Below are 20,539 nucleotides of genomic sequence, written 5' to 3' on the forward strand. Positions count from 1 at the left end.
GCATGAATGTTTGAGTTTTACTTAATTGAACTGAGTGAAATAAAATAATAAACTTAAAAACAAAGAAAATAATTTGAAGACAAAAGCAAGCAAAAGAAAAACAACTTTAAAGTATATTTTTACGTTTAAAGGAGTGGGTATTTTTACACCTACCCCTATTACATAAGCAGCATCATCCAATAAATTACTATTAAGTTAATTTGGTTTCCTGAGGCTAAAAACAAAGAGTTCTGAGATTCAATTCTGTAAAATTGTGAAATTTTGCCAAGAAAAATGCATAGAGACCCTGTCTCAAGTTTTCCTCTGTATTTATATCGGGTTATTTCCCAAAGGAAAGGCCGTGACCCCTATAATTATGTGCACAGCCCAGTTTGCACAGAGATTCGGGTGCACACACTTAGCTGTTCGGGATACGGCACTTCTCAAATCGATAATGCTACATATTGTCCACATCACCAGAATCCCACATCCTCATTACCAAAAGGTCACTGCCCCACCTGCTGGGCTGATGATCATTTTAACAGTCTGAGATTAAATAGAAGGTTGAAATAAAATAAAAAAAAGTAGCATAATGAACCACTGCAGAGGCAGCTGCCCCAGATGGACTGTATGCTGGTGTCGGATTATTTGTCCGTGATCAGCCCTGCTCAGTTTTGATGAAAACCAGACACGACCGCTTGCTTGGAGTCATCTCTCGTTCGTTGACTCTAAGTAAATGTAGTTAATTCTTCCCAGCATCCAGTCTGACCCAGATGCTCTGTGACAGGCAGAGAAATCTTTGTCAAAGCATTAAGCTTACTTGAGTTTTCATGTATCAGAGTTTCTCTTTTTGCTTTTAAAGGGGCAGTGTTATGTATTTTCCATGCACAGAGTGTTTTGCCTTCAGTTGTTAATAGCATTTTTATAAGACTTAAAAGAAATTTGACTTCGTAATTTAATTCCTTGAAATTGGGCCTCTGTCTCTTTAAAAAGTCCTGTTCTTTCTGAAACTCTGCCTTCAGGAAGTAATCTGTTAATCCTTCGACAGCATTTTTACCAGCATTTCACTGAAAAGTGTTGCATATAATGAGCTCAGCTGACGCGCAGTTCCACCAGGTGTTTGCTAATTGCTGCTGGCTAGTCTGAAAGAGCCAAGTCGGGGAGTCATGGAGGAGGGCTGTTCTGTGAGGCCGAAGCTTTAAAACTGCAGCTTTGAGGAGGAGCTGTGCCTTGAAGGCGGGGCTAGGTCCACCCAGGCGTTTTGCACAGCTGAATGGTTGCCATGGCGATGAAAGGACTTCTCAAACATGCACGAAAAAATCAAGGTAACACTCCATCTAGGTTTTTTGATGAGGGAATGAAATTCTAACTTTATGTAAAGCTGAAAAAAGTTGATTTTACGTAATGCTGCCCCTTTAAAATAAAAGTATTTCTTCCGATCACATCCCCGCTTTTTCCTTAATCTCATATTCACCCCAAAGTAAGTAGCTACAGTTGTTTTCTTAATCTTTCCTGTTATTGCCTACTTGCAGCAGTCAAGGTCAATTGCTCTTGTCTTTAAGCTCCATACTGAGAGCAGTAACCGTGTTTCTTCTGGCTGTATTTGGAGCAATAACTATCAATGACCCCGGGCTAACAAGCAGGTAATTTGCCAAACAACTCCCAAATCCCTCTTCTGTGCAGCTTCATTAAATTTGCATGCTCTCTAAGAGCCCTTTTCCAATTAATTAATTCAAGGATGGAGGGAGTGGTTGGTGGAGTTGCACAAATCAGAGATAGGTACACCATAAGGATGAAGAAAATATTCAACTGTATTGTATGAGAGCTGAAAAATGAGAAATCCTCCAGCTGAAATGTGATTCTTGTTTCTGCCCTTTGTTGTCCAGATCAGTAGAGTCATAAACGCAGCTGGAGTCCTCAACGTTGGGGATAAATCAACCAATTAGGGCGTGTTATTTTAAAGGGAGAGGTCCAAATGCTCCAAATCAGCGCTGGCAACAAAGACCGCACCCCTCTGAAACTCCACGTATTTATCATAATTACTAAACGGGCTTAGTGGGCTGGAAGAGAAGATGAGCTTTTAATTGGGGTTTCAGGAAAATAGTGGCTGTTTTCCTCTAACTAGGAGAGTGTGTGTTCTCTATTCTCACATGTTAGACACTCATCAGCATCTTTCTTAGTTATTTCTTGACAGGAGGGTTGGACTTAAGAAATGCCTTAATTTAATGAAGTGTTGAAAACATTCCCCAAAGATTTCGGGCCATTTGTGCGCCAAGCAAATATCCGCCAGTCCGAACCATTGATGCAACTACGGCTGCAAATAATGATTATTTTAGTAATAGATCATTCTATAAATTATTTGGATGATTAATCATTTAATTGACTAAAAAGATTGTGCCAAATTTTTCTATCTTGTTAAACAAAATATTTTTTTCTGAGCCAAAAAGATACAACAAAGCATTTTAGAGCCATTAGAAATACCTCAAAAGATGGAAATAAACAATAAGGAAATAAACATTTTATTCCCTAAATTGCAGTAATATAGCCTCCATTTAATTTAGTAATTTTTGCATTGACCAATTATCAATTGAGTAGCGGAAAGAGCTTAATCAGAGGTTTTGTTTTTTTACAGAATTTGGACCAGGTGAAGCTAAATCTGTCACTTCAGAAATTTGGGGTAAAATATATTTGAAGACAAAGTTGTTGTTGTTTTTTTTATCTTAAATGCAAATTGTACATATTTTTTGTACAGTTTTTACTTAATTACTGCTCAGTGTGTTGTTGTTGTTTCAGTAAATTACACTGCACACTCCTGGTTGAGATTAATCGATTACTAAATTAATCAATTAATCACAATTAAACCAATTTATCATTTGCAGGCCCTGATGCAAGTTAAATTTTAGAGTAGAGAAAATTACTGGCCTTGTTTGCTTTTGTGGTGCATATAATTTATTCATTTATTCTTTCTTTTAAGCAGCAGTTTATTTAACATGTATTTGCGGCTCAGGGTAAATCAGCAGTCTATATAATTTGTGCGTGTGGTTAGCAGGGAGCTGTCAAGCCGGTTTCCGGGGGATACTTACGGCCAACAGCAACATGTAATCTAACATGGATGACATGGATGGTAATTACCCACTCCCAGCCCTTTGGGGAGCTCTGAGTGTGACAGCCTGTCCATCTGCATACATGTTACCGCCGCTCCTATATAGCTTAGAGAGTCCGTGTGTGTGTCTGCTTTGCTTTTACTGGCTCGCCTCGCCACTTGACAGCAGATTGTGGTATTTGACTGACAAGGCCATCAACCCTTCCCCCTTAAATCATTTTTTCCCTCTGACCAAATCCAAACCCTGCTGCCTTCTCTTCCTATCCACTCTCTGTTCTCTCTGAAATTTCCCCATAATTATGAGTGTTTTGTTTATTTCCAATTCAACATTTTGACAAACAGGGCATGGGCAACTTATACAGCTCTGGAAAAAACTAAGAGCCCACTGCTATAAAACCCCATTGAAAACCTCCTGGTTATTCCACCAAATATTGATTTCTGAACTCTTCCTGAGTTAAAACATTGTTGTTTCTAAATTAATAGGAACTTGTTTTCTTTGCATTATTTGCATCTTTTTCATTATTTTGACCATTTCTCATTTTCTGCTAGTAAATACAAAATTTTGCTTGGAAGTTCAGAGACATGTTGTCAGTAGTTCATACAATAAAAGAACAATATGTTCATTTTACTCAAATATATGCCTATAAAAAGTAAAATCAGAGAAACTGATCATTTTAAGTGGCCTCTACTTTTTTCCAGAGATTTATTTTCATGAAATTAACTCCAGTTTGAATCCAAAAAGAAGAAAAGAGCGGAAAAAACCCAGCACATATTACAGCCCCTAATTACCCCACCCACTGAACTAAGGAAAAAACCGAATAAAATTAACATTTAGCTGCTCTTTTTATGTTTGTGTGGGTTCCAGAGAGTGGATGGACTAATGAGAGACGCATGCTGAGGAGCCACTGGTGGGTGACGGCAGACAGACACTGGGGTCATGCTGCTCAGATCAAACACGCTTCGGCTTAGACTAACTGCTCTCTCCCGGCTTCTGTTTTAATCATAAACACGCTCTCAGAGAACCACTCCTGCTCTCAAATAGTCTAAATTAAGCAACAGACTCTTTCTCTCCAATTTGTTTTTTATTTTCACTCTTTGCAAAACAATGCTTTACTGTAAAGTTGAGGTTTAGTGCTAAACTGTGTAGGAAGTGTGCTTTCCAAAGAGGATGTCTCCTTCCTGGCTACCAAGCAACATCCGCTAAGTGAGCTTGAGCTGTTTACTAAATATTTAAGGGCCTTGTTCCTACATCCCCACCCGCTGTTCATTACGCATCATCTTTTATTCATAAATACCAAACCTTAAATTAGTTTTCACCAATTCTGAAATATGAGTGTAATTAAGTATGTTTTCTCCCCAGCTATGCTCGGGCACAAGAGGTCTTTATCAATTAATGAGCAGTCCATTCATTATTTATAGGATGAGACGAATGTGTAAATGCCTCGGCACCCGTAAAAAGGCATGAGTCGGCAGGGTGGGTAGAGTTTGGAAGATGAGACCGGATTCATGTGGGTTGAGACAGAAAAAGAGGGAAGATGAATGAGGACTAAGGAAGCTGGTGGTATATTGTTTACACCCACTTGCCTAAGCATATGCGCTCAAAAAGAGTTGATACAAATTTTGCAGCCTCACATTTCCACCCAAATCTGTCATCGTACTTTGGCCATTTGTTGTTTGTAAATCCACTGTAGGTCAAAAACTGGACTGTTTACGTAAATTGTGCCCACTGAAGCTGAGAGTGTCACTTTTAAGAGAGAGAGACTGCCGTGCTGAAAATAAATTGGCAATAACTTCACAACGGAGGATTCTGCCACAGCAATTATGCAAAGTCACTCCTTTTTATGGAAAGATGCAACTTTCAATCTATCTTAAAGGGACACAGTTGTCTGGTGTCCTCCAAGCTTACTTCACTTGTAATCAGAACTATTACAAGTGTAATAGTATAAAGTATTATACTATATATAAAACAGGTGTTTTTGAAGCCACTAAAAACACCTGTTCCTCTAAATGTGACCGTGTTGTAAGTCAGCAAAGAAACATTGTCTTTTCCAGCAGCCATTGTACAGTGCTTACAGCGGTAAAACCAGCTGACCAAAGGTGCTGGAGCTCTGCTGGGGTTGCTAGGCAATGGGTAACACACTTCTGGGGTTGCTGGGTTAAAGGTAGTGTAACATTACGAAGTGTAACGAAGTGTAACATTTTGAAATGGCTCATTTTCCAGACACCATAAAATATTAACATGTTACCAAAAAACAACTGGGTGTTTTTAGAAGCAGTAGAAACCCAAATGAAATAACAAAAATGTGTGAAACGTGAAATTTTGCATAATTGACCCCCTTCAACCTTTTAAGTTGTTGATCTATTGAAAAAATGTTGCTCTATGCAAAAAGACTTGAGAGCTGTGTTTCTTTTCATTTTAAGAAAGCATCCTATGCACATTACTTCAATTTCATTGCCAAAATCCCACAAATGTTCAGTTTTTCAAACTAAAATTGAGAAACAACGGTACACCTTGATGAGCTGATCTAAACCCATCAAATTAAATTACAACACATTTAGAGTCACAACCTGAAAGGGAAATAAATACCCATATAGATGCCGGACCTCCTACGATCAAAGACTAATCTCTGCTACTCTCTACATTAGCATCTGTGCTGTTTGATGTTCATTTGTGCTGATACCACAGACTGAGTATCTTAAAAATGTGTGTAATGTTTGTGCATTTAGAGACAGTAGCCACCCTTAAAGAGCTCTTCAGTCTCTTTGTGGGTGGCACACATACTGTAGTTGTGTGTTTGTTTGCTCATTACTGGGAGGTTGGTCAGATTTATTAGCCACAGATTATTTTAATATATAATGTTTAACCCTAATTGCAACATGTGAAAAATGCTTGTCTGTGTGCCAGATGATACAACTGCTCTACACTCCCCTTGATGGATGAGCGCAGAGCATGCACATAGTCTGGGAGAAACGCGTCACAGCTGTTGTGTTGCTCCTCTTTATGTTTTTGACCTCAGCCCCACTGCAGGCATTTTCCCGCAGCCTTTTGTGTTAGAAAAATGTTTTAAAAGTAGGGTAATGTAGTTTTTGCAATCCACCTAAATCTATTATTCTCAGGTTTTTATTCTGATATTTCTGAACTGAATTTTTCTGTGAGATACAAATGCAGTGCATCCAAAAAGTATTCACTGCGTCTCTACATTTTCTTATGTTACAGCTTTTTTCCAAATTATATGAAATTAATCTCTTTCCTCAAAATTCTACACACAAATGCCACAATATGACGGTTTTTTGAGTTTTTATTACGTTTATTAAAGGGGACCTTTCAGGCAAAATTCACATTTTGTATGTTTTTGTACATCCATTTGGCTTTCTAGTGCTTCTAAAAACACCCCAAGCATTTAAAAAAAAAATCACCCAGCTGTTTTTTGGCAATAAATTAATGTTTTTTGGTGTCTGGAAAATGAGACCTTTCAAAAACCTACCTAGCAACTCAAGCTGAGCTTTCACAACATCCAGTTCTACCACTATATGCGCTGTACAATGGCTGCTGGAAAAGACAAGTGTCTTTTGTTGTTGACTTACTGTCCAGAATCCACTTGCTGCATTGTTGTTGGTTGTGCAGGAGGCTCTACTTCTGCTTTTCAAAGACGTACGGATGTATAGTTGCACATCTGTTAAACATTGACATGGAGGGAGGTGACAAGACGGCCTAAAACAGCTAAAAAAAAAAAAATAGGCAGAACTGATCAGACTAAAATCTCATTATTTAAGAATGATTTTGTGCAAAAAAAATTTTAATGAATATATTATGTGTAGCACACAGCTACAAGGAAGCATAATAGGTCACCTTTAGGTCACCTGACAAAATAATGTTAAAATGTAATGCTGTGCTTTTTTAAAACTAAAAAATCTGTATATTGACAGGAAAGTCTAGATACAAAAGAAACAAATTAATCACTAGTTGATCGATAAGATTAATCAACTTTAGATTAATCAATAACTTGTTTCCCTGCCTAACATTATAAACTGATGTTAAAACTTTATTAGAAGCAGCCATCAGATCCCATTGAGCATCCATAAGGTAACACACTCCACTACTTTCCATATCTGATTTAGTCTCGGCTTGTTAAAATAGAAATTTTGACTTTGTGAAGAAGTTTCTTGCTTTGATCTCAAAGTCGGATCATAATGGTTTCATAAAAAGCCTTCTTTCATGTAGAACAGTGAAATGCATTTTGGTAAAGCAGAAAATGATGCCATCTGTGCTAGATCGATGTTCAGACGGTATAATAAGGACAACCAGTTAACTTTCCCCGTGGTGGTGTTTATTTTAATGATCTTCCTCTCCTTCGTTTCCCCTTCTTCTTCCCAGAGCCACAGCAACGCATCGAGGACAGATCATTTTTAAGGATGCGCTGGCCCAGCAGCTCTGTGAGCAAGGAGGTAAGTAACAAGGACAACACAGCGACGTTCCTCTATTCCTCTCCGTGGCATGACACAGGCATCATGAGACACTCGTAGGGGTAATATATTCACATCTGTGCAGAAACACAAACATGTGCACCAACAAATGCTGCATGGTCTCACCTTCTGTCAGTTCCCATTGTGTGTACGAGTGTAGAGTCAGGATTCGGATGTCAGAGCAGCTGATGTTCAGGACTGTGCCTTTGCAGCACTTCCTGGCTTTCTTTCTGCTTAATGATGCAGCCAGAGTTAGAGAGTTTCGGATGCCCTATATTGCCAGCTTAATTTCAGCTTATGCTAAACTCAGCTTTTTCCCCCACTCCTTTTTGCTCCTTCTCTGTCAGAGATTTACACTGTATTGCCAAGACTTCTTACATCCACTTTCTGTGACAGTCCTAAGTAGCTATTGACAGACAGTGCAGTCCCACTCTGCATGCTGAGTGTGTATAATTGCTTGTTTACAGGCAAGATGCCTCCCTCCTCCTCACTTAAGAACTCCCCGCTTGTAGATCAAAATTTATCTTTAATGCCAAACGAAGACAGAGTCCAAATGCTGCTGCTCTTTTTCTAGTTGTAGCAGCCAAAAAGTGGCTTTTAGTAAATAAATACTTACTTTTTATGTTTATTTGCACTGCATAGAAACTTAATTAGGAAAAGACAACTAAAGTTAGAACATATATTCTTCAGTAGGTCATCAGAAACCCTCTAGAATAAAAACTAGCTGGGCATTAAGTGCTTAAATGTGTCATTTGGAAGAGCTGGAGCTCAGAGCTCAGTTAGCCATGGATGATCAACAGAGAGACGGAAAAGCGAGAAGGCTTTTCTCCTTTGTCTCCTTGCCGGAGAGCTCATCCTCTCACCACCCCTGACACACTGCCCCAGTCTACCCTCCCTGCACATGAAATATCTGCAGCCAACAACAGTCACTTAGCTGTAAAGTGCCAAGGCCCCAAAGTATCAACACTAACACACAGCTGCTGGCAACAGACAAGCTGGAAAGCAGATATTTAGTCCTCACAAGACCTTGGAGGGGACGACTTGTAAAGCGGACAGTGTGGTAATGTAATACACGGATAGGATGAGAACAGAGTGAGCTCGGATCAAAGTGGTGACAGCGATAAGTGATCCAAACAGGAAGGTATCAATCTGAAGACTGGAGACTGTCAATTACAGAACTGAATCAAAGCACTCATTTTAATAAAAGAGTTCAAGTGAACATAGGCTAATTCTCATGAATTTGTTGTTTGTACTCATCTTGAAGGGGCAGAATTATGTATTTTAGTGACATTTTGTAGCACAACCAAGTAGCTGTTAACTTCAGTTACTATAAAAATGCTAAATATATCAAACATGGCCTAATCATTTGGCGACGACACATTTTCACAGGTTTGAAACTTAGGCCTTAAAGGATTAAAATAAATTTTACTATGTATTATAACGCCTTGAAATTAGGCCTCTATTGCTTTAAAAACTCCTGTTCTTTCTGAAACTGCTTTCAGGAAGTTATCCCAACATCACTCCTCTATTAACCCTCTAACAATGTTTTTACCAGCATTGAACTGAGAAGTAGCTCCTACAATGAGCTCAGCAGATTCACAGTTCCACCAGGTGTTTGCTAATTGCTGCTGGCTAGTCTGAAGGAGCTGAGTGGGGCAGGGCTGCTCTGTGAGGCGGAAGCTCTGAAACTGCAGCTGTGAGGAGGAGTTGCGCCTCGAAGGCGGAGCTTTGTCCCCCCAGGTTTTTTGCACAGCTTAATGGTTGCCATGGAGATGAAAGGATTTCTCAAACATGCATGAAAGAATGAAGGCAACACCACAGTTACTAAGTTTTAAAGTATCTTTTTGGATAAAAGGTAAGACACCTTCAGGAAACGAGAGAAGAAAACCAGTTGCTCTCTATTCACAGTTTTAGGACTTTTAAGCTAACGAATTTGAGAAGAGAACTAATATCTCTCCAGTCAGCAGATTGTCCCTCCTGAGCTGTGGATTTCTGGAGTTCCTCCAGAGTTATCAAGGGCCTGTAAGATGCTGCTTTGATTATTATTGTTGCATCAGTTTAGGTGACCGGACACATTTTGTTAGGTTTGCAGTTGTTTTCCATGCATCTTTCATCTTTGGATTATAACTTGTGCAGTTCTATGTGAGATGCTCAGTACTTGGAATTTTATCTTTTAACCTACAACCTGGTTCAAACTTCCTTCTTTGTAATGAAATTTATTCATTAATGTTCTCTAACAAACCTGTGAGACCTTCACAGAATTGGATTTGTACCAAAAATACCCCAAAATCTTAAACTGCTTTTTTCTTGCCCTTTATTTTAAGTGTTTGTGGTATCCTGTGTTGGTCTTTCACTTAAAATCCTAATAATACTAATAATTAGTGAATATTATATTTATGCTTTTGCATTGTCAAACTTTTGATGTTGCACTATAACTGTGCAAAGACGCACGCTAAACATAGTGAGATTGAAAAACAGTAAACTTTTCATAAATTGTCTAAAGGCTCATGTGTCAGTGACACATGAAACATTTTTTTCCTGCTTTATCAGATTCATAAAATCTGCCGCCATGCAGTAAGTAGACAAATTTCAGAATTGGCTTTAAATTTTAACCAAAAGATATGAGGTTTCAAGCTATTTGAGAAGTTTAAATACTTAAAACTCAAGCTTTTAGAAATGGGAGTTATGTAAATCTCGGTTATGATCCATGGAGGAGAGCGAGGGAAAGTTGGAATAAGGAGCACAAAGGATTGAGACATGGAAGGAGAGGGCAAGCAATTGAGACTGATCAAAAACAAGTAAGGAACAAATGGGTAGATTAGCAAAGAGGCTAAACTCTGACAAGGATGAATCCAAAAATCCTAATTTATGGATAAAATCAGATTTACTGTAATACCTCAACTAATGTTGGATCAAGTGACCTGCAACATTTTGCTTCTCAGCAACATAAAGCCCCCGAAAGCCTTCGAAGATATGAGCAGGGGGCTGGATTTGTGTGTGTGTGTGTAAAATAATCTGCAGCAGTTTTGGGGGATGCCTGCCTGGTACCAGAGGTGCGGCTCCCCCCCCTTTGCTCCTTTCTGCTGTGCCAACACACTTCTTCACCTCTTCCCTTCAGTCTGCCAGCAATATCTTCCTCCAGCATCCCTTCTAGTTTGGGTTGCTTGGATTTGCACTCTAATAACTCACCCTGATATTGCCGTACTATGTTTGTTTTTCCATCAAGCATAATGTCAAAACTTTTCTTTTACAAATTAAAGTGAGTCAGAGGGAGTAACCACCTGCATAATCTTACATTTATTACATGTATAATCCATACATCCAACACTAAATCCGTTTTTAATAGTTAACCAAAAAATAGTCATATCACTTTTCAGATGATATGACTGAAAAACGTATCACGGTATAAGCATAGTTCTACTCTTGAGTAAAATTTGAGGTACTTTATACAGGGGAATTTTCTGCCATAATTCGAGAGCACACATTTGAAAGCAGAATTTCACATCTTCTTTTCCTCAAACCTTTAATACTTGTGCTTACATTTTCAGTTTGAAAGCAGGACTTCATGTCTTTCTTCTCAAAACTTTTAATACTTGTACTCAAAATGTCTGTTCTCTTTCAAATATTCACTGTGCTTTCCCAAACTTTTCTCCTCACGCTCAAAACTTGTCTCTTCTTGGGTCAAATCTCCGCTTGCAAACTTTCCTGCTCGCTTGTGAATCATTTTCTGTTGGGCTTAGAACAGAAAGTACCGTTGCCTGGCGACCTCTCAGCCAATAGAATGCAAGTGTTAAACTGGGTGCGTTTGTTTCCTTCTACTGGGTGTGCCTGTGTGGCTACAGTCGATTGTGGCAACCGGTGAAGTTTTTGTGTACAAATTTTGAATGTTTTACAGTGAAAACATTGTGAAGAATTAGCACTGTCTGTAATTTCACTATGAACTTTATTCATTTGGATTTTACAAATAGTTTTTTAGTGCTTTCTAAGTATCATGTCTTATGGATTATCCTCATTGCTTTTTTTGTAATATTGGTAGTGTCTAGTAGCTTTGTAATTATTGCCCTAGATTTTTGCACAATAACTTAAATAGGGTAAGATTAGCAAATTAGAAAACAAAACCAGTTATAATAATGCATCCATTCGTCTTTGGGTTAAGTTGTTTGTAAAATAAAATACAGTTTCAAATTATTATGAGTTAGTAAAAGTTTCTTCTTTGCTATTTAATTTGAAAAACATAAATTCAGTGTAAAAAACAAGTCTAGATGGGACTAGCCAAGTGGATCAGGAAATATGGCTTACAGTTGGGGTAAAGGGTGGAGCCTTTGGACGTGTTGAATTGCGCCGTGTGCCGTCCATCACTTCTATCTCCTGACAGTGGGGGCAACAATCCCAGCTTTCTGCCCAGCATCGCCAGCTCCTCTAATTTCCAATGAGAGCATAAATCAGATCTTTATGGGCCCGGTCGAGCGTTCTGCGGCCCAGATGGATTATTAAAGGGACATATAACTCAAAGAGGCCACCGCTCCCTGAGGGTCGCCTGATCACAGCGCAACAGAGAGGGGACGGGTGGCCTACCCTCTCCCACTCCTCACCACCCACCCACCCAGTCTGCCAGCCAGCCTGCTCTCCTGGCTGGATGCCATTCCTCACTAGCAAGAAATCTTAAGACCTTCGTTGTCTGAATGTCTCCCCCTCTGGAGTCCTAAATATCTCCAGCAATATGTTGCTTTTTTCAGGAACCGCGCCTGAAATCTGTCTTCTGATCTTTATCTTTTTGGGACTTTTTTCCTTAACATTGCCTTAAATTTAATCAAAATTCACACAAATGATGGTACTGTACATTAAAAAATGGATTTTTGAAAGGGGTGTATTATGCAAAATTTGCATGTTTGTGTACTTCCATTTGGATCTCAACTGCTTCTAAAAAAAAAAACAGCCGAAGAACTTAAAAAAAACACCAAGCCATAGTTTGCAATATGTTAATGTTTTTTGTTATCTGGAAAATGAGCCATTTTCCAAGATACCAAGAATGTATCGTCACAAATCAGCAGGCACTGCCCATCACCTAGCAACCCCAGAAGCCCAGCTCGTTACCTAGCAACCCCAACTGAGCCCAGTCAGTCACCTAGCAACGCAAATGAAACTCCAGCACGTTTGGTCAGCTCGTTTTACCGCTATATGTACAACGGCGGCTTGAAAAGTCAAGTGTTTTGTTGTTGACTTACCAGCCAGAAACCACTTGCTGCACTCTTGTTGGTTGCGCAGGAGACTCAACTTTTGCTTTTCAAAGGTGTATGGTTGTATAATTGCTCATCTTATTTGGATTTGAAGTGACAAAACAGCTCATTCTGAAAGGATGAACAGACTGAACAGACTGAACAAAAATCTTATCTTAGAATGATTTAGTAAAAAAAAAAAAAGTATTTTTTTTTTTTATACTTTGGATAGATCTATTTATCATAGATCTATCCAAACTTTTTCGAAGAAGCATAACAAGTCACCTTTAACATCAGTGGTGTAAAAAAATAAAAATAAATCGCAGCTCTGATTGTACTTCGGCTTTGAAGTCATGCTTAATACATTTTTAGAATATTTGGGTTCAAATATTTGAATTTTAATGCTCATTTAAACTGATGTTAACAATTAGGCTGACTTTTGGTCGTCAAAACTGCTCTGTTTATGAACATAGATGACAGGAAAACAGGAGTGATATGGTACCGACCTACATCACCTCTTAAATTACTTGTAAAAGTGACACGTTTCAGCGCCGTCGCCTCTGTAGATCTGTTTAAGATCAGAGCCCTAATTATTACTGTGGCAAAGCCTGGTTTTTCTTCAGCGGAATAAAGTATTTACAATGTGGCCATAGGGAGCTGTTCTTTCAAGTCGCTGTAGGCCAACAAAAGCTGCATCCTGCACCCTGGTGATTCAGTAATTGCAACCACCAGTTGGACGAGAGCGAGGCAACTTCAAATGCAGTTCACGTCTTCGACAATGTGAGTCAGACAGAAGAGGGAAAGAGCAAGTGTGCAAGAGCAGTTTAAAGCGCTCCTAGAAAAGTGAAGAGGGAAGAGATTAGGGTTGAATGAGGGGGAGAAGACTTAAGATGACTTGTGCCCTGTGCTCTTTGTACATGTTTGAGTCTGCCACAGCTTATCCTCGGTTGTCCCCAGTTGTCGCGCTCCGATCCTCCTCATCAGCACCCGTCTGATTTGGGTGTCCCTCGTGTTTATTTAGCGGTTTTTATTATTTGTGCATCAGCATAGAGAGCACTCGTTCAGCTTTCTATGAATGTATGTTTTTCCCCATGCACACTTGCATGTTTAAGCCCTGGCCAGGAAGATACAGGCATTAGTAGAGATGAGCCGCTAATAGACGAGGCGGTAATTGAAGTCTTTAAGAAAGTGAGAGGGGGATTAATCCAAGCGAAATGAGCACCACTGTCTGCTGTGGGTGAGGCGGAGAAAGGCAGAATGGGTGTGATAGAGAGACGTGATGAAGCATAGAAAAGAAATCTGTAAATGAGGCCCTTTTTGGAAGCTGGAAGGGATTATCCACAAAAGAAATAAATAAATCTTCTGGGCCATTCTCCAGCCAAATGGTCTATCTGGAAAGAGTTGAAAACTGAGCCAAAGAAGGCCACAGAGAGCAGAACTATCAAACAATTTATGCACTTCGGGTTTCTTACAGCTGAGTAACAACTCTTGTTATGAACAAGAAACATTGGGACCGATGGTTCCTGTCAACATATTGTGAATCAGCAAACTCTGTTGGATTAGAGGGGTGAGGAATAAAGATGGAGAGAAACAACAGAGGCTCTTTCATGTGCCTTTATTGGGTTTTATCGCAGAGCGGGTTTCAGAGGAGCTGCCAGTGAACCAGTCACTAAAGCCACTAAAACTTTAGCATCCACAGTCAGCATGGAAACTTTTGCACCCTTGCAAAAATTATAAATCCATCCTAAAAGCATTTGCATTGATAAGAAATGAGGGCAGCTGACGAAAGTAAAGCTTCAGCTCAAATAAGGACATTTGCAGGACCGTTATGAAAGGAGAGGACCATTTTCCTTAATCCCTCCTGACTTTATTCAGGTTCAGTTGTTTAAAAGGGGCTTTAGGTAGGCTTTCCTTTAAAATTTTAAAGGAGTCTTAAGGGACTGAGTAAAAGTTTGGAATGAATCCTTGCTCTGTTATCTGAGTGTGTCTTATTAGCTGAGCACGAACATCTAGGGAAGAGAGTATTGCGGCAGATTATTCTTTTTATAAAGTCTGAAATAAGGCTGCTTTAAATTCCAGTAACTAAAGTACGGTGAAAAAACTTCAGCAAGACTGACCAGCTTTTAAATAAAAAAATACAATTGGTCAGAACTCGTGTAACGGCTTAAACCAAAAATCAAATTTACTAACTTTAACAGCTATGGAACTGTTGCATTTTCTAGTTTCCATCCAGAAATTTTATGTATGTCACAACGCTGGAGCGCAAAAAGACGATTCCTTTGCATGCCGTTCATAGCTGCACATGCAAACTGTGCAGCAGATTAATAATAAACAGCTGGATTTGGTTTAGTTTTATTCTGGTTAATCTCACTGCTCTTGTTCTTATATTCTGAGTCACTGTTGTGATTTTAGTTTTATTTTTTTAGTTATATCTTTTTTTTTGTTCTCATGTGTTTAGTCATGTTCCATTTAGATATTTTTACTAAAGTTATCAGGCATTAGTGTTACTGCTCACCTGTTTCCACGACACCTTTTCATCTCTTACTCTGTTTTTCCTCACTATTTGTCAGATCCTTTATCCGTCTAACTCCTGTTGCTCCCAGTTTCTTCTTTTTTGAATTATTATTTTATTAAAATTTAGGACTGGATGGTATGACTGAAAAACTTATCATGATATAAATAAATAAGATCTGACTTTTAATGGGGCTCCACCTGTTTAAATAAAAAAATTAAAACAAAAATTAATAATGCTAAAAAACTGATTAGATTTTAAGAAAACATACAGTTCTACTTAAAAATGTATGATTAAAACATTTGTTAGGTTAATTTAATTTAATTCCTCCCTCCAACTTTTTGAGGCCTATCTAGAGGCCTCAATGTGGCCCCTGAAAGGGCCACAGCCCCCACTTTGAACAACATTGCTCTAAAATATAAGAATATTCTGTCTTAATTTTTAACCTTTACATTTTTCAGCACAAATATCTTGCAAACACTTTCCTTTTCCTCTAAGTTGTAGTTAATCTTTTTCTACAAAGCGTTCTTTGTAATTGAGTTACAGTAATTTTTTAAACTCACGGTTGATTCATTAAGATCTACCACTCAGAGCCCCCGCCTCTTCATCAACTTCCCATTCACCTCCTTCCTGCTCTCGGAGCTGTCATGTCCCCTGGGAGAGATTGATGGCTGAGTGTGTTTGCTGGGCAGCGGCCACAGATCACAGCCTCCGTCTCTGGGGAGGATGGCGGTTAATTGCCATTGAACTATTAATCATAGCAGCCAGGCCTTTCATTACTGAAAGGAATTAACATCAGTAGCTAGGAGACTTTGGGGAAACACAGAGAAACTTTGTGTTACTCAGTTATGATGGAAGATTGGCCGCTTCTCCCTGTTCTCACATCCCAGAAGAGTACAGTTAAAGTTGCAAACTGTGTAAATACAGGTGGTGGGATACATTTTTGCATGGAAACCTGTGTGTTTGTATCTGCACTTTTCAGCTTTGTTTGTGTCCACCGGCAGCAACTATCTGCAAGTTATGCATTGCAAAACTCCAAATGTTACTAAGTATTTTTAGTCCAATTTTGGTGCAAATATCTTGGTGCAGTTGAAATAAAACAAAACTAACTTGCAAGCAACTTTTCAGCAAGATATGGGTTCTTGTTTTAAGTCGATACTTCCCTAGTATTGATGATATTTACTAGTTCTGACAGATTATTTGGGAACAATTTCTTGTCCCATGTTATAAGTAACATAATCTACCACTTTTTTCATCAATATTAAGGAGTTATTTACTGTAACAGACACCTATATCTTGCTGAAAAGTTACTTGTAAGTTAGTTTTGTTTTATTTAAAGTGTGTTAAGATATTTGCACTAAATATTTTACCAAAAATACTAATGTTTTTCTATTTTTGCAGTGTAAGGTTAGGATTAGGTGGACTTACCATGACTTGACTAACACCTGTTCTCTGTTTTAGCTCCAACAGAAACCCCCTTGAGGCCCAATCTTGGTGAGTTTCAATTGCATTAAAGGTTATTAATTTCATTCATTACTTCAATCTTGCCAATGATACTCTCTACAAAGCAGCATAGACAGTAGATTTAACTGTGAGCACGTTGTGCATTACATGTTTATAGTGGAGCTCCACGCGAAACATGCTGTTCTACGAGATGACTTTGACTCCAACATCCCAGGAGAGTTGGACTCTAACATATGGTAGGTGGAAAAGTTTCTGTTTCTCTTGCAGCGTGAAGGGCCTTTGTGTTTTCTGGGAACACTCAACCAAGTTTGACAGAGGTTCGCTCATTTGTACCAGTTTTTATGGATCATCAAGTTGCTTTTTGTGGCAGGATCTAAGTAGACCAGAATTTTGTGGCTGTGTGAACTGAGCCTGATAACTACAAGCAGGACCTTCCAAATGCATTTATGTGCTTTCCCACATTTTGCCATGTTGAAAAAACATCGTTTATGTATCACCATAGGATTTTATGTGCAAGGATAACTCATAGTAGCCAACAATTGCAAAAGGCAAATGAGAAATGATGTTCTTTTTTTTTACCTATAAAAATCTTTATTCTTCGCCTTTACATTTTGACACAGCTTCACATGTAAATCCAATTAAGAATCTGTGAGAAGATTTAAAGAGTAATTAAACTCCAAATTTTTCTTTTTTTTTTTCTTCAGATAAACTGTCTAAATTGGTCATTAAGGGTGATGTCATGTTTTTGTGCAAATTGTGACATTTTTATGTCAATTTCTTAAATTATCCAATATTTAGTCTAAAACATTTTAGTGCTGCCGCCTGGGGGTTGAATGATGGCTATTGCAGTCAGATGTTCCTATTGGTTACAACGTTACAGCTTTACTTATGTCTTGGCCACGCCCCTCTGCATGTCTTGGCTCCGCCCACTTTGGTGGAATGTTTTAAAATTTGTGCTTTCACACAGGGTTTAGTTATTACACTTTTATTTTAAAATCACTGTATAGACACTTTCCATCAAATCAAACTGAGTTTTATCTGTTTTGAAAGAAAAATGGTAAAAAAAAAAATTATGTGCACACCAAGTGCTTTGAGACATATCTCAAAACACTTGCAGCTGTAATTGACATGACGCCGATTCAAATCAAAGATGAATGAGTGAAGATAGTTCTGCCTGATTTTATGTGTGTAGATTCCAACGGTAGTTCTATGGCAGCTTGAAAACTTGTGCTGCAGGAACTGCAGCGCTTTTTTAGCGTCTTTTTATGCTGCTGTTCATTTTTAAGCATTTTCCTGAAGGCAGATTTTCTCAAGCTCATATTGTTTAAGTCATTACTCCCCGTTTTGTACATGTAAAATGTGGCGGACGCAGCGTTCACACTCAAACCCAACCAGACTTTGTGTCCCTCATCATTTTTTGTCTTGGGCTTTATTGTTGATTTCTCCGTTGTTTGATGTTGGACTCGTTGGATAATTTTCTTGCCCGTCGTCTTTGCCTCAGTGTTGGCTGATAATGCAAAAATGATTTTTTTAAAAAATGTCTCGAGTAGCACATTGAGTTTTATTACCTCTACCGTTGTAGCACTGTTTGTTTGTTGGGTTTCCTCCACTAACGAGGAAGTAAAACCGGCGTCATGCCAGTTGCTTCAGGAATACATAAATGTATCACAATCTTTACTAGATTTTTGTTGAAAAATGAAATTGGAATCATGCATATTTCAACTATGAAAAAGTTGAGAGAGTTTGAAGACTTTTGCAAATCACTCTCTCTAATAATTTGTGTCATTCTAAGATGATTACCTTGTAGCTCTCCTCTTTGTGTGAACTCTTCTGATCCTGATCTCTTCCCAGGTCTGAGTGCAGTAACTGTGAGGTCGGGGAGCAGTGTGGCGTGGTGTTGCATGGCAGAGCCGTCACTTTCTGTGAGCACTTTGGAGAGCGAGAGCTGGTAACTACCATGTTTGACCACAATGCAACCACTGCGTATTTTATGGCCCATTGACTACAGATCCAAGCCAGCCGCCCAGTGGGCTCAACCACATCCACTCTAAATCATAGCATGCGAGCTGCGACAACAGAAGCTGGAAAATTAAAATGTCCTAGTGCTGCAGCATTTACCTTGAACTCTCTAATTCAATATCAGTTTTTACATTTTTATTAATATAGACAATCACATAAGAATGAAAATGAGTAAGATGTGCAATTATTCATTAGGTATTTATTCAATTTGAAAAGCAAACATAACATCACATTTTGTATTTATTTTATTCATTTATTTCAAACAAATCAATAAAAAAAAACATTTTAAGTCATTTTAGCAATGTACTTGTCCAAAAAGGAGTGTGAATAAGCTAAAAAAAATTAAAACCAGCTTTTATTCAAATAAGTATTTGATCTGTCTAGCTATTTAAAGCCATAAATAAAAGGAGCAAATCTATTAAAAAGAAACATCTCTGCCCTGGTTTATGGTTTAAAGTTTAAACTGTGGTTATCAGTTTAAAATAAAAAATAAGTTGATGAAAGTCAATTTTTTAAATATTTTAATATCAGTTTGTTTCATTGGATTTCCTAATTCCGTTTCACTTAAGATGCTGTTTTTGACATTTGGTTTCGGCATTTAAAGGCCTAAAACAAGGGTTAGTAAATAGGACCGGCAGTGAAAACGTTTGGAGCTAAACAACTGCATATCACACCATGACTATATTAAAGCAAAGTTATATCTTAGCCAGTGAAAAGTGTTTTTCCGTCCTTTCTTTTCCTCTTTCTGTCTCTGTGGATTTCAGTTGGTTTTGCTGTGAGAGATGAAAGCTTCACACTTCACAGCAGAGAAGTGTTTAGTGCCTTGTGATTCTGTTTACTTCTGTGATAAACAGCCGCTTTGTCTGTCACTGTTCCAGATGTTTTTGAGCAGCTCCCTGGCAGCTCTTCTGTCGAGTGCAACAAAAATGTTAATCCAGAAACAACACACACATTTAGGCAAAGACAAATAAGCAGTTTACAGCAATCTATAGCTGAAAACATTGCATAGGTTACTATTGTTAAATTATGTAAACAAAACTTTTTAAATTTAATGAGATCTAATAAAACCGCTCACAGCAAATCTGATTTATTACATGCTAAAGTCTGATTTATTGAATTCCAATTGAAGTACTGACAGCTTATTTCCCGTAGTATTCATCCTTTAAAATATAGAAAAGTAAATATGTGCATTTTTAGGAATTTTATTGGTATTGTAAGATTTGTTGTTTCTTTTGCTATAAAGATATTATTGTTCTGTTTCCTCCTTAGACTACAGTACCTCTCAACACCAGCACAGCCTCAGTCCTGCAGTTTGCTCTGGGTGAGTGTTTGCAAAAACACACTGCATGCAGTCAATGTTTAAAAAAAAATAAAATATCACACCATGATAAATCATTAAAACACTTTATTCAACCTGTTATATAGTCAATCAGTTGTCTTTGCATATTCACCGGGCCTACTTTGAAAAAGGTCAGAATTAGAGATGCAAACAATTAATCAACTTACGTTTAATTGTCAATCAATAGATAATTAGATTAAAATTAGTTCTAATCATTAGCTAAGACTTTGTTTTAGTGGTGTAGTTTGGCCGCCGTCCAGCAGAGGGCGCCGCTGGTCATCCTTAAACAGAGCCAGATACAGAAGATGGCAGACCAGAACAGGAAATAAACGGTCCATAACAGAGAAAAATTGTAACATGGTGGGAAAAGACATTAACATGTCTGTGGTACAAGTATTTAATTTTTTCATCTTTTATTTTTCTATTTAGCAACCTAATCAGTT

General features: G+C 38.2%; 1 protein-coding gene and 1 long non-coding RNA gene across 6 annotated transcripts in view; one reads left to right on the top strand and one right to left on the bottom strand.

Moving 5' to 3' along the window:
- The window catches only part of reln (reelin), a 154,080-nt gene that overhangs the window by 67,067 nt on the left and 66,474 nt on the right, over positions 1 to 20,539 (top strand). For all 5 annotated transcript variants that reach the window (XM_016680552.1, XM_016680549.1, XM_016680550.1 and 2 more), the window contains exons 4-8: positions 7,458 to 7,528; positions 16,736 to 16,768; positions 16,896 to 16,974; positions 18,590 to 18,686; positions 20,027 to 20,078. In XM_016680552.1, the coding sequence (XP_016536038.1) occupies positions 7,458 to 7,528; positions 16,736 to 16,768; positions 16,896 to 16,974; positions 18,590 to 18,686; positions 20,027 to 20,078 (332 nt within the window). The remainder of the gene's footprint in view (positions 1 to 7,457; positions 7,529 to 16,735; positions 16,769 to 16,895; positions 16,975 to 18,589; positions 18,687 to 20,026; positions 20,079 to 20,539) is intronic.
- Positions 6,623 to 12,863, bottom strand: LOC107838380 (uncharacterized). Its single transcript, XR_001664435.1, has 3 exons — positions 12,786 to 12,863; positions 8,477 to 8,480; positions 6,623 to 6,649 (listed from the first exon to the last, which is right to left on the bottom strand). It is a non-coding gene; the product is annotated as an uncharacterized LOC107838380 (long non-coding RNA).

Source organism: Poecilia formosa, unplaced genomic scaffold (genome assembly GCF_000485575.1).
Source record: "Poecilia formosa unplaced genomic scaffold, Poecilia_formosa-5.1.2 Scaffold246, whole genome shotgun sequence".
Classification (NCBI taxonomy): Eukaryota; Metazoa; Chordata; class Actinopteri; order Cyprinodontiformes; family Poeciliidae; genus Poecilia; species Poecilia formosa.